At 39.2% G+C, this 13466-nt stretch overlaps 1 protein-coding gene and 1 long non-coding RNA gene across 4 annotated transcripts in view; one reads left to right on the forward strand and one right to left on the reverse strand.

Moving 5' to 3' along the window:
• Nucleotides 1-5288, reverse strand: part of LOC122822242 — a 7481-nt gene extending 2193 nt beyond the window's left edge. The window contains exons 1-2 of the long non-coding RNA XR_006369117.1: nucleotides 5182-5288; nucleotides 937-1083 (exon numbers count right to left, since the gene is read on the reverse strand). This is a non-coding gene — a long non-coding RNA (uncharacterized LOC122822242). The remainder of the gene's footprint in view (nucleotides 1-936; nucleotides 1084-5181) is intronic.
• The window catches only part of pvalb6 (parvalbumin 6), a 43272-nt gene that overhangs the window by 28045 nt on the left and 1761 nt on the right, over nucleotides 1-13466 (forward strand). The window contains exons 1-4 of one of the 3 annotated variants that reach the window (XM_044100740.1): nucleotides 3752-3900; nucleotides 11241-11306; nucleotides 12629-12761; nucleotides 13342-13451. In XM_044100740.1, the coding sequence (XP_043956675.1) occupies nucleotides 11246-11306; nucleotides 12629-12761; nucleotides 13342-13451 (304 nt within the window). In that variant the 5' untranslated portion in view covers nucleotides 3752-3900; nucleotides 11241-11245. Of the gene's footprint in view, nucleotides 1-3751; nucleotides 3901-5197; nucleotides 5334-11240; nucleotides 11307-12628; nucleotides 12762-13341; nucleotides 13452-13466 lie in introns of those variants that run through there. The other 2 variants (XM_044100742.1, XM_044100741.1) reach the window with 2 other exon arrangements.

The raw sequence follows: 13466 nt of genomic DNA on the forward strand, positions 1-13466 counted from the left end.
GGGGAAATCGGTTTACTGGCCTCCTGCGATGGATTTCATGCTTTTCATCCAGCCAAAGTGACACCAAGTGAGTGAAGAATAATAAATCTTTTAACCGTTTGAGAGCCTATTAATATACTTAACATGTCTTTTTTTTTTTCCATTTTGTAAACAAAGATAGAGTTACTGATGAAAGTTGTGCTGCATAAAAATGCCCAATGGTCAGATTGCATCATTAACTCATTATTTAAATAGATTTTTCAAGGGAGGATTAGTATTAACATGCTCACCCTATATATATATATATATATATATATATATATATATATATATATATATATATTTTTTTTTTTTTTTTTTTTTTTTCCCCCACAATGCATTACAAAGCCATGAATGACAGCAGGAAGAAAGAGGACTTAAAGCATTGTCCTTTTGTGTTGACTCTTCAACAGAATCTCATGTAAGTTGAACCTTAATGCAAGTACATAGATTGAAATGAAAATGTTGCTGTTTTAACAGAAGGTTTGATGTACGAATCACTAATTCGGTAATCTTTAGAGCACTATGAATCTTAAAAAACAAAAAACAAACATTAAATAATTTTTTTTTAAGAATCGAAGGAAAGAATATAGGAAGGGTTTGTTACCCAAGCAGCAATAATTACGTACTTGGCTTAAAAAATGTTTTGTCTTTTCTGTCACTTCATTTTTTTTTTTCACCAAATGCTACCAATTTTAAACCCTGTACATGAAACCGTCTTTATAAAGACCTTCTTTTTTTTACTGTGGACTTTTATGAATAAAATGATTGTATTAAGCAGAAAACTTGGAGATAAGAGAGAAATCCTGCTATTTTTATCTCTGCTTCTTGGTCGTCGACGAGCTTCACGGTGCGTCTGCAGGATGTTGCCTTACCTGCGCTCCAGTTCAAAGGCCTCCATCTCATCCGTCTCCTCACCTTGTCTTATCAGCATCGCTCTCTCATTTCCTTCGAGGAGTTCTGCTCCAACCTCGACTTTATCTTCCCGGTTGATCCGAAGAATAATTTTCCCTTTTCCCGAGTTACGTGACGTGGAACCGAACGTTTTTGCTTGAAATCCCGGTTCTGGAAGGAAAGTTAGAAGAAAGAAATGTATGAAACCGAAATGAGACAAAGAGGAGAAACACTGCGACTGGAAGTTTGCGTATACTGTATGTATTCCTTAACCTCGCTAAAGTTTAGAATCGTATAACTTGCTTTGATGCATTGTGATGTTGTTAAATCTCGCAAAGCACCTCCAACGATAGATTCAAACGCTCTCTTTCAAAAATTCGCCACCGATCTGGAGGCGGTTTGCATCAGCCGCCCAGGAGATATCGACTACAGATGGATCATGTTTGAAGTGGCTTCTGCTCCACATTTGTATTCCAGTCACCTCGGAGACACATCTCCACATGAAGTCTCCAATCTCTAAAGAAATATATTGACGAGTTCGGACTAATAAACCAAGCGACAACAACGTGGAGACAGGTGGGACAACTGAGGTCGTTCTTTAAATCACGATGTCGAGAGTTTTGCAACTGGATGGACGTGAGGTAAAGATTACTGCCACCACTTCCTGACTGCACTTTTCTTTCTCCTCTGCTTCGCCTTATCCGTGTCCAGATCGGCTCCATTCTTCTCTTCCTCCCTTTGTTTTATTTATTTTTTGCTGAGTTCTTGCTCTCCCCTTTATCATCACTATTTTATCTTCTTTCTTTTATCACCCACCTTTGTCTTCCCCAAAACTTTTTCTCCCCACTTCTTTTGCCTCTTAACTCCAGTGGGAGAGAAAATATTGGCAGATTTTGGGCAAGTAGGAATCCTCCATAATTATATATATATATATATATATATATATATATATATATATATATATATATATATATATATATATATATATATATATATATATATAAGGAGTTTTACTCTTACTTAAGGAAAAAGCCAAGGAAAGCATTAATTATTTTTATTTTATTTTATGTATTTTGGGTCAAAGAGCTGCTAATCCAGAAAAATCAATAATTCAAATTTTGGAGGTGAACTTTTGTTGCCAAAATATTCCAAGGCTATTATTGTTAGAGATAATTGTGCAGGCAGATTCGTTTTAGACCAAACAAAGTTGCAAGTTATACATACTTTGGTTTGGGTCTGGTGTGCATCAGTCAAGTGGCAAAGTGGGACCGTAAGAAAGACTAATAGCGCGTTCACACCGGCTCTCTTTAGTCCACTTTAATCAAACTCTAGTTTGTTTGCCTAGTCAGTCCACTTGGTTTGGGGAGGTGTGCATGTGCAATCAAACTCTGATGTGGACGGTCCACTTCGAAAGTTAGAGCCCTGTTCTAATTAATATTTGGATGCCAAGCGGACTGGAACATGCGCCAAAAGCAGGAAGTGGACTACTTTTCATCCAGGGCATTTTGGGTAAATTCAACCAAAAAAGAAAAAAAGAAAGTGTAGCGCTAGCAAGAGAAATGACTCATGGTCTTTTGCCAAAAACAACTCCAGCTACAATCTGATGCCTTGCCATTTTTTTTAATTCATTTATTTATTTTACATTTCGTGAAGAAGGAAGTAGCAAGTTCTCATATTTTGTACGCCCTTCCCCCACCTGTTGATAAGCGCTCCTGGTCAGCTGACCGACAGAAGTTATTACACGTTTCAATCATCTACAGAAAAGTCAACTTACTTGTAACTACTGTACAATGAAGTTACAAGTAAGAAACTGGTAACTTAATTGTTACAAGTTACTCAACAATTAAGTAAAGTAAGTAATGAACCTTAAACTAACCAGTTTAAGGTTCCTGTTTAAGTAATCTTAAACTGGAACCAGTTTAAGGTGTGGAGCTGGACTCCATATTTGACTACAAGTGAAATTCTCTGGACGAAAGTCGAAAATTTGCAAGAAAAAACCCTCAAATTTAATGTTAGTCTCTGAAATTTTCTAGAGGGAACAAGAACGTTTCTGTTTGTAAAACAGGAAGCGTTCTATAATTTTTCAGGGAAAACTGTTTTGTTTCTGTTCAGCTGGGGGAAGTTATTGTTACTCCAAACTGTAGATATTTAATATTTACGTTTGAATAGCAACAATCATACGATGTAAAAACCTCCCAACGATTTTAACTGGAAATAAATGCACTTATTATGAATATGTTTTATACTTTTGTAGGAATTATTTTTATTTGACTCCTGTCTTGTACCATGAGGTTATAATAATGTGAGGCGGTCAAAGTTTAGTCGTGCTTCGTCTTTTCTTTACGAGTCAAGGTTGGATCTTTGCAAGCTATCTTTTAACATCTTTCACCACATCAGATGTAGTTCCAGAAACCTTCAATGGTTGCACTTCAGAGCTCGAGTTCATTTTAAGACGCATCTCTTCTTTCTTACAGTTCGAGTTTGAGGGGGGTGGGGCCATAAAAAAAAAAAATTAGAAGAAGAAAGATGGAGCAAGGTCTTGTAATTATTCACTGATGTTACCAAGTGTCTTAAAGGAACACGCGTTTGATGGAAATTAAAAGTGAAAATTAAAAGTTTAAGAGAGAGAGGAGCAGACAAGAAGAAGAGATCAGAGGACAAAGCAAGGTCCCCCCGGGTGGGAGGCGGTGTGAGAAAATGAGGAGGAGAGAACCAAGTGGAGGAGGGGCCCAATACGTCTGTCTGGAACCACGGGGGGGTGGAGATGGACGATTATTAATAGTAATGTTTGATTAGAATGAGCCGGGCTGGAAAGCGATACGGCGGCGGAACATCACAACTGGGAGCCCATTTTTCATCCCAAAAATAGTTGTAGAGGACATGTATAAAACACAAAGAGCAGAGCCTCTGATCTTTCACTGGACACCCCTGCTGCACCGACCCAAACCCCGTCCCACATCCAAAACCCGCCATCAGCCAGTAAACAAGGTAAAAACCAAAGGGCATGATTTAGGTGTGGAGTTTCATCCTCTTTACTGAAGCAGCTAATATATGTATATATTTTTAACAAAACAAAACAAAACAAAAAGACATTTTAGGGGAAACCGGGTTGCTCTAACACGAGGCTGATATTCACATTTCGAAGTGGTTTTAAGAAAGTACAGCAAGAGATTAACATGAAAGTCTTTGGAGAAATGTCCAAAAAGGCAATTTAGCCTCTTTCACGTCCTCCTTCATAAAAGCAGATCAGATTAAGATACAGCGAGAGCGTATCGGCAGAATAATTGCTTCGTGGTACTAAAAAGTAAAAGTTGGTGTGGTGAGTTTTGCTTGCTAGAAATTTTCTAAGGACAAATTTGAATCGGAAAGGTGTCTCTCGTGGACGTCCCGTTGGCGGCTTCAATTAGATGAAGTAAAACATGGAGCGGACCGATTAAATCATAACATGCGTGCAATAAACAACGGTAGACTAAACCTTAAATATTCACAATCGGATCAACATGCGGTCTCGGTCGATGTGCCGAATGAAACATCTGTGCCTTTAAATACCGTTCTAAGTGACACTTTCGGTATGAGACCAACTGAATTTTTTATTTGTTTTTCGGAATATTTCATGCAAATGTGATTCCGTATACTTCTTTCATTACATTTTAATTCACATTTAAATGTGGAATTGTGGAAAATTTGGATAATACTTTTTTTTTTTTCGTTTATAAGAAGGGTTTGTTACCCAGGTCTAATCCATTCCAATAAGCTAATTGATGTGATGAAAACTTTATTTAGTCATTTTCTCATTTGTTTACTTGCACCCTTGGCTGTTCTGGTTCCCTCAAAAGGCCTGCATGCTTGTGTAACGTTTACAAAAGAGCTGATAACGTTGCCCCACGTTTACATTAGGTATCATGCATGCATTGTGGAGAGAGTCCATTCACCTTTAGAGAGCTTTAGAGAGCAGTGTTTCATTGGTTGCCAGCCAAAGCCTTAGGATAAGTGTGACTTCGTATCCAAAGTAAATTTGCCTTTCAAAATGTCCTTCATGCCCGTGTAAAACAAACGTGCTCTCAATGTGAAAACCTTGAAAAATATAGTATTTTGTTTCTTTTTTTAGGGTTTCTAGGATCTGCTTTTATGCAATTCTATATCTATTTACTAGAAAAATCTTGCAAGCTTTACACAGGACAACACGGCCAATGAAGGTAAGAACCAACAGTGATTGGATTAACGAGCTGTAAAGCTAACGGTGAGGATGATTTGAAAACATGTCGCTACCTTTGCTCCGGTCCGCGGCCTCCTCTTCCGACACTCATCCTCCTGTGCTTGACTGTTGTTGCCGGCGAAGTCTCCCATCCTGTCCAGTACCTGCCAGAGGATTAAATGGTGGACAGCGGTGATAACAGCCAGATGATCCCCAGGCCTCCGCAGTAAGGCGCTCACATGCACTCTCTCTTTGTGCAGTGGCGCGTAGCTGCATGCTCGCACAAAGGTGTTTGTTTCACTACAGGTTTTTCTCTCCCTGTTTAGATCAATAGGAAATAAAGCCAGCGCTGAAATGGAGCTAGTTTTGAAATGAGTCTCGGTTCAGATACAATATATATATATATATATATATATATATATATATATATATATATATATATATATATATATATATATATATATATATATATATATATATATATATATATATATATATATAAAGGAAATTGTAAAAACCAAAAAAAAAGAAAAAACAAATTTGCTAAACAGTCTAAAAAAAGGAATATTAACTTTACTGTTTGTGACATTCTTTGTGGAAATGTTAGATATACACACACATAAGTGCATGGAAACGCCTTAAAACAGCTGATACAGCCTGTTATGTTATGTGGAGTTATATGACTCCACGCCACTAGGTGGAGCCGCCGACAAGAAGTAAATGACAAAAGGTAGGGAAAGCAAGAATGACTACGGTGAAGTTGTAAAATACATGACGGTAAAGTGCTCCTTAAAGTGCCCGATATGCAACGTTAATAAATGCACGGAATTATTCAAGAACGTGTCTTATTTTTCCACACCATTACACCACCATGTTTAATATTACCTTTATATGTTAGAACATTGCTCTATGCGTTAGCAGTTTTGGCTAGCACATGTAGCTCTGAAGCCGTAGGTCGGAGTCCGCTGCTGGTCTAGATGCATTTACTAGCTCTTCACTGTCTAATCACAATAAAGTAAATAAAGCAAGTCAAGTCTTAAAGGTTTTGTTATAGATCACCGCTTCAGCTGAAAGGACCATACTGACTATCTGTGCTCTCGATTACAGCAAAGGTTGTATTTTTATGTAGATTTAGGAAGGTCGGCGTGGATCCAGACATCTTGTTTCTGTTCTATCCGGCTGTTTTGAAGAGCATCATTAGATACGGTTTTATGTTGTTTTTTTGTTTGTTTTTATGGTGTACCCTAACTAATGAGATGCATGTGTGCTTGTTTCTATGTGATAAATTCATTGGTTTATGTTGTGTGACTCATTACCAAGGCAGTTATTGTAACAGCCTAGGAGACCAAGACTAATTTCCCAACGACTATAAAATGTGATTTTGATTTTATTTGACTTGATGATGGATTTATTGGCTTATCACAAACCAATACAGATTTCAGTTGAATTCAAGATTGGACTTTGACTGGACCATTCCCACACATCAATAAGGCTCCATCTAAACCATTTCTACGATTAGGGTTGTTGTCCTTCTGAAAGGACCTCTGCAGCTTCTGTCAGGTTTTATTCCCGGATTGCACGCGATGCATTCGAGGGGTTTGATTACTGAAATTCTCAGTATTTGGACTGTGAACCAAGCTGTGACTTTTTTGAGGTTTAAATACTTGATTTTTGTTGTTTTAAAGAACTGCTTTCCACTTTTCACGGTCTTATGAAGATCAGGTTAATAGTTGCCTGTTTGATCATTGTTCTCCCACCTGACCTCTCTTTGCTAGTGTAGGTGGACAGGAATGACTTAGTGAGTTTTCTAGTTGGGTTATAGTCTTTTTTTTTTTTTATCCTCCTGGGATGGATTGACCAGAGCTAAGGGCTTCAGATGAAGCGTTAAATGACAAAGCCGTCTTTTACTGAGCCACACAATCCTACCAAACAATGCTCATAGTTCAGTGGGTTTGTGCCAGAACCATCGCAATTATCGGAAACAAAAACTGAAATCCTCCACAGTGAAATCTAATTCCTGCTTTTCTGCCTACACGGCAATATCATGTTTCTCTGCGTCACCTCCCTCCTAACGCCTCTGACTTTATCCGTGCCACTTTAACGAAAACACACTCAAACAAGCATGGAAGAGCTCGCGTTTCTTGAAATGGAGGCAAGTTGTTTTCTAAGCCTCCTTGGCACAAGTCGTCTTGGTGCTTCAGTATAAATACACACACGTTCACACTCATGCAGCTGTTCCAGTGGACTGCGGGAGCTGGCGGCTGCGCAGGACCGGTCAGGTTTCCCACACTTACTGAGAGCTTTACGGACACTCAGATCCTCAAGAGGGAAACAATTTTCTATTTTCTTCAAAGGGCGCAAAGCTGAAACCCCAGTAGAGTTGGAGAGAGGAGCATGGATGATATTTGATCCACCATTCATGTTTGTTGATAGTTGTTTTCCATATATGAAGTGGACATTAGTGTGTCACTCCGAAAACTCCACTATAACCTGACATTTTGATTAAATCGTCTTTGTCTGACAGACTTCCACATTAAAAGTGGACAACCTGACTTTCTTGTTAAATTAACAACCCTGGATGCAAATGATTGATTCCTGTTAGACATGGTGCGGTGGAGCAGATGGTGTGAATGCGCACAAACGTCTGTCTTATTTTGGTTTTGGTTGCGGGTGTAATGTGTGGTCACCTGTTAGCAGCAGACTTTATGGATTATGGATTGCTCATCAGACAATCTGAAGTAAAAATGGCCACGCTGACCTCAGGCAAAGGCTACAACCTAATCTTGTCCGAACAGCGCTGGGAGCGCTCTAAATAATTTATTGTTACCCTCTTGGTGATGCTTAGTCGTAATGAGCGGAAAAATAAAGTATGAAGTGTAGCTTGCAAGATGAAGAAGGGTGCAGCTAAACAAATGAGAACATTAAAATTACTGTGCAGAAGAAAACCCTAACACCTGCACTTGTTAAAGAAAATACTAAACAAAGCCGAGATTGAGAGAGAACACAGAGCTTCAAATGAAAGGGGTTCTTTGTTCTCAATAAGAAAGTTGCAAAATCAAAGATATTCAAGTTGTGGAGCAAAGACAGTCTTTTGTTACGTGACTGGTCTGTCTAATACGAGTACAAAGCTCCTAACTAGCAACGATTTTAACAAAATGGCACGTTAGCAGCACTGTTGGCACTAAACAGAAATGTCTCGTAGAAAACCGAAATAGAAAAAACTAGTCGGAACAAACGTTGGTGGCGTCAGCAACATCACTTCAGCTTCGTAATAATACAGTTCAGACATTAATTACCAAACATCTGGATTCTTCACTCAGGTCGTTTTTTCTCCTCAAATATTAAAAGAAGATCTCAAAAATGTCCCACTCTTGCGTTAAGAGTGCCAGAGTATGTAAAGAACAGGGTTTTTTGTTTTTAATAAACTTCCGGTACTTTTAGGCCTCTCTCTGTTGCAACAGCACCAAGAATTACAATCGGTAGGTGAAATAAAAGCAAAACGAGATTTACAAACATATTTACAGGTACCCAACTGTTTTACTTGGTTACATATAGTAGAGCTGAAACTGATGGTGGAGAAGCAAAAATCTCATGCAGATGTGGCTGCGCTGGGGCAGGATGGCAAGAAAATGTTATTTTCATTTATTTTTTAGGATGTAGGAGTCGTGTAACGTCATACCGTAGTGAAGTTTTCCGCATTTTTCGTGATCCGTTGACGTCTGGGTAACCGAGGAGGTCACCGAGACCGCCAAGCGTCTCCGCATGTCAACGAATAACGTGACGTCTACTCGCAGCACGTCGCCGTAAACCTACATTCTCCTCGTTTTTGTCTAGAATCGTTCCTTTTCCCCCAGGGATATATTTGTGCTAAAGGTCAGAGAAGGAGACGACGGGGCTTTTACAGTGACAGAGGACTGGATGTGTGGCCCACACAAGTTGAGCGATGTTCATTATTGATCTGTGTGTGCAGCCGGGTGTTACTGGAGTAGATAACACCAAGCCTCTGCAGAAGCTCATACATCACCGGAGCTCAGTTTGACACCAGAGGAGAAAATCTATTAACTACTTCATATAGTCAGGAACACTTGACTTATTTCTTTGTACTTGACTAAATTGCCCTGCTTGATTGACGTGTTTTTGCTTTTTTTTTTTTTTTTTACCACAGAGACAAACATGAAATCCCCAATGTGTGTTGTGTTGGAAGCAGACAGATGACATAAATAAATCCTACAGGTGGAACAAAACGGATAAAAACAAGCTCAGAAGCATTGCCAAAAGTAGCTGGAGAACCTGTTGGCAGAGGCGGCGCAGCTAGCTTCAACTGAAATCTAGAAAAGCAATAGTTTAAAACTTCCCTGGGCCATTGCTTAAATAAAGAAATAGTGGGATTTTTTCCCCCCTGCCTATCCCACCTGTCAACACGACGGCAAAGCTGTAAAAACTATTAAAACAATGATTTTACTCAAAAGTCGGCACTTGAATCTGGGAGTGGCAATATGAATGTGTTCAATTCCATCCAATGTGAAAACACTTTATTGACCTCAAAGGGGAGCCGAATGTTGTTGTAACTCATTATTTCAAAAGTTTTCTAATGATTCAAAAATCCAGTTTGGCAGTCACGTTGAATTTTGAGTTTGAGCTTCAAACGTCTCATATTTGAGTTCAAAGTATTGGGATAATTACACTGTTCGCACTGCAAGGCAGTATTTACTGTATGGAGTGTTGAGGCTGTACTTGCATGCTTTAGCAACTGTTTGTCATTGTTTTAGGGGGGCTTTTTTATTTTGTTTTGTTTTGTTTTTTTTCCCCTGCAGAAAAATTCAGAAAATATACCAAAAAATAACCATGTGTTCTCAAATTCAAACAGCTGGGGTTGGTACGTAAGTGGAGCCAAGTGGAGACGTGAATGTTTTTCAGTTTCCTCCTGACTGGTCTGCAGATCTCTCCTTTCCTGCCTCAGTCAACTTTTTTTAACACTTCGTTAGAATCTGCAGTGAACGGGTTTTTTCCTTGCTTGGCCAAGTGGACGTCTGATGAAAGGGTGTGAAAAGTGTTCCCATGTCACTCTTACTGCGCAAAACTTGAAAACACCACTTCACTTAACTCTGTTGGTTTTGCTTAAAAAACACACATATATATATATATTTTTTTTTTTAAAATCAGTCAAGTGTCAAAACTGATCATCAGTCATTGCTGCAGTGTATGAAGTTTTAGGATTAAGTATTTTTTACTGGACATTTTTGGCCAATCACTCTCTTGAAGAGGGTTTTCTTGGTTGAAGTTGTCTTTCCCCGTCAGCTCTGCGTGACGTACTGCGCGTTGCACTGGACGCTTGCAAAACAATTAGTTTTGAAAATTTGTCTGGAATGTTAACTCAAATAGTTTAATCAGAAATCACGTCAAATCTAATGACTGAAACGTTTCCCCTCAACAATTTGTTGACACGTTGCCCGTCACCTCAGACGCCCTTTTCAGTCCTGACTTCCTCGCTTCGCCCCCCGGTTCGCCTTCCTGGCGTTTCCCTGCTCTGTGTGTGCTTGCAATATGAAGCGGTGAAAAAGGGCATCGCCCGAGGGTGACAACTTTATAAGCGGCGATCGGGTTCAGTCACACAGCGAGTAAAAAGCCAGCGTGCCGTCAGGGCCCCGGGGTCGCCTTTCACAGGGGAGACTCTGCGTGTCGACTGGGCTGACGGGTGAAATTCCCAGCAGTATTTCAGAGACGGCAGAAGCCTCGGCTGGCCCCCTTCAAAGCCCCGCTGACTTTGCTTCCGTGCCTCGTTTTCATCAACTCAATGACATCACGCGATTAAAAAGTGAAAACACCGATCAGTTGTTTCCACGTTTGCTTGTTGGAGATGTCAATGAACTCGTTTCCACATAGTCTCCCTCAACGTCCACTTGCTGCAGCCGCCTTTAACTGCACACCTTTTCTAAACTGTCTCCAATCCATTTGTCACCCATCACTTCCCTCTCGCATGTCCTGATTTCCTGCTCCATTTCTGGAGCGTACACCGGTGTAACGCAAGAACGTTTCAGTTCTCTCTCTCTCTCTCTGTAACCTTGTTTTTCACCTTGTCCATTCGGTTTCCCCCCTTTCCTTCCTTTTCTCTTCTTCCTGTCGTCTCCGCCAGCCAAGATGGCAATGAGCAGCATCCTCAACGCCGATGACATCAAGAAAGCTCTCGACGCATTTGCAGGTAAAAAACAAACAAACAAAAAAACACGTGCGGTGGATCCTGTAAATCCAGCTTGGATTCCTCATAACCCAGTCAAATTTAAAAGAAGTTTTGTTTTTAAATTTTGTTTAAAACACAAAAGTTTTGTGTGCGTGGCAGAAAGCTTGGAGTGGGATTACAGTTTCAGGTTTTGAATTTTTACAGACTCCTTGCAGATTTCGATTTAAAACCATTTTCATTCAATCAGTTATTTTGTTGTTTTTTTCTCCCCCCACAGATTCTTCGTCAAGTTTGCGTCAGGAATGTGTTTTAACATTCCCATTTGCATGTTGAAACATTACTTTACACCTAAATCCTTCCAGGGGTCAGAATAATTCTGGACTTAATTAAATGTTTTTTCAAATCTATTTACTTTGTAGCAGAGAGGCCTCCCTGCACAAATGAGCGATAAATTATGCAAAGCCGAGTTTTTAGTATTAGAGGAAATGTATTCTGAGCAAATAAAAGTTTTATTTATGCATGTCTACTTTCTTTTTTTTTTCTTTAAGAACACAGAAGGCTTTTAGTTTCTGAACTAGAAATGGCGACTGGGTAATTTGTCATTTTAATCTACCAAACCGTATGATTGCAGAGTTATTTAAAAAAATAAAATAAAATCACATTAAAAGGAGGGAAACTTGCTGCTGCAGTGGAGGGTTTTTTCTCTCCATTTTTGGTTTGATTTTAGAGGAAGATCGTGCAAACGAGTCGCTGTAGACAGGAATATTAAAGAGGAGGACACCATTCCTACTTCTGTCTTTTAGTGTTTTTTATTAATCCACCAATCTGAGCCACAAAAATTGGTGGCTAGTATAATGATTGATAAATAAAGCCTAATTAGTTTTACTGCCATGAATGCAGAGAATCAAATATTAAGCCACACTAATCTGCAATTTATATATATATATATATATATATATATATATATATATATATATATATATATATTAAAAACTTTGAAACATTTGTGTGTGTTTTTTTTTTTTTTTAATCTGTCGTCTTTGTTGTTATGTTGAAAAAAATCTGCTCCAGCCGCAGGTTCTTTACTATCTTGGTGTTAACGTTAAGGGCTTAATTTTATTTTCTGACGGCAAATATGCCGTCAGAAAACACTTCCGCATGCTGGTTTGTATTCCACCTTATCTTTGTGGACCACACTTCCCGTTTCTGTTGTCCGCCTTAATTTCCAGACGCGTTCGGCGCCGAAGAAGACATATTACCAAGCTGAACGCACCGAGAGAACACTGGGAGTTCTGATGTTGAAGCATTTCCTGTGTCTCGTCTTTCTTTCTTTCTTTCCGAAGTTGCGGACTCTTTCGACCACAAGAAGTTCTTCGAGGTCATTGGTCTGAAGTCCAAATCCCCCGACGATGTGAAGAAGGTCTTCACGGTGCTGGACGCCGACAACAGCGGCTTTATAGAGGAAGAGGAGCTCAAGTAAGAGAAAAGAAAAACGCACAAACCTGACCAAAAAGCTCTAACCTATGGAGTGACAATAGTCTCAAAATACCTGTGAGCGTGCGTAACACTGGATTTGTAATCTGTGTATTTGTGTGTAACTCTGAATAGTTGTGTCTGGAAAACATGATTTGTAAACCATAAAAAGAAAATTTGTGCGTAACTCTGGGTACTTGTAAATATGTGGTCAAAGGCATACACAAGTAAGAAATTACAAATGCAAAACATGAACTATAATCTCATCAGGACACACGGATATAAATGGAGCTGTAGAGATTCAGGAAAAAAAAAAATCAGGAATAAAAGAGAACTGATATGGAACTGTGAAATGACACACACACAATTACAATTCCTACAAACGTTAAATTTCTTCACACATTTTTTTTTAACTACAACCTGTTTCACAGTTATCCAAAGTTACACACAAAGATGCTTGCACGGATTACAAATTCAGTATTAAACACGAACAGGTATTTTGAGACTATTTTCACTCCGTACAAACCCGGCTGGAGTCGGAGGCACGATTCCTGACTGAATCATCTGTTTCCTGTTCCGCCAGATTCGTCCTGAAGGGTTTCGCCAAGGACGGCAGAGACCTGACAGACAAAGAAACCAAAGCGTTTTTAAAAGCTGCTGACAAGGACGGAGACGGCAAGATTGGAATTGATGGTAAAAACAAAACGT

Source organism: Gambusia affinis, linkage group LG19, assembly GCF_019740435.1.
Source record: "Gambusia affinis linkage group LG19, SWU_Gaff_1.0, whole genome shotgun sequence".
NCBI classification, from domain to species: domain Eukaryota; kingdom Metazoa; phylum Chordata; class Actinopteri; order Cyprinodontiformes; family Poeciliidae; genus Gambusia; species Gambusia affinis.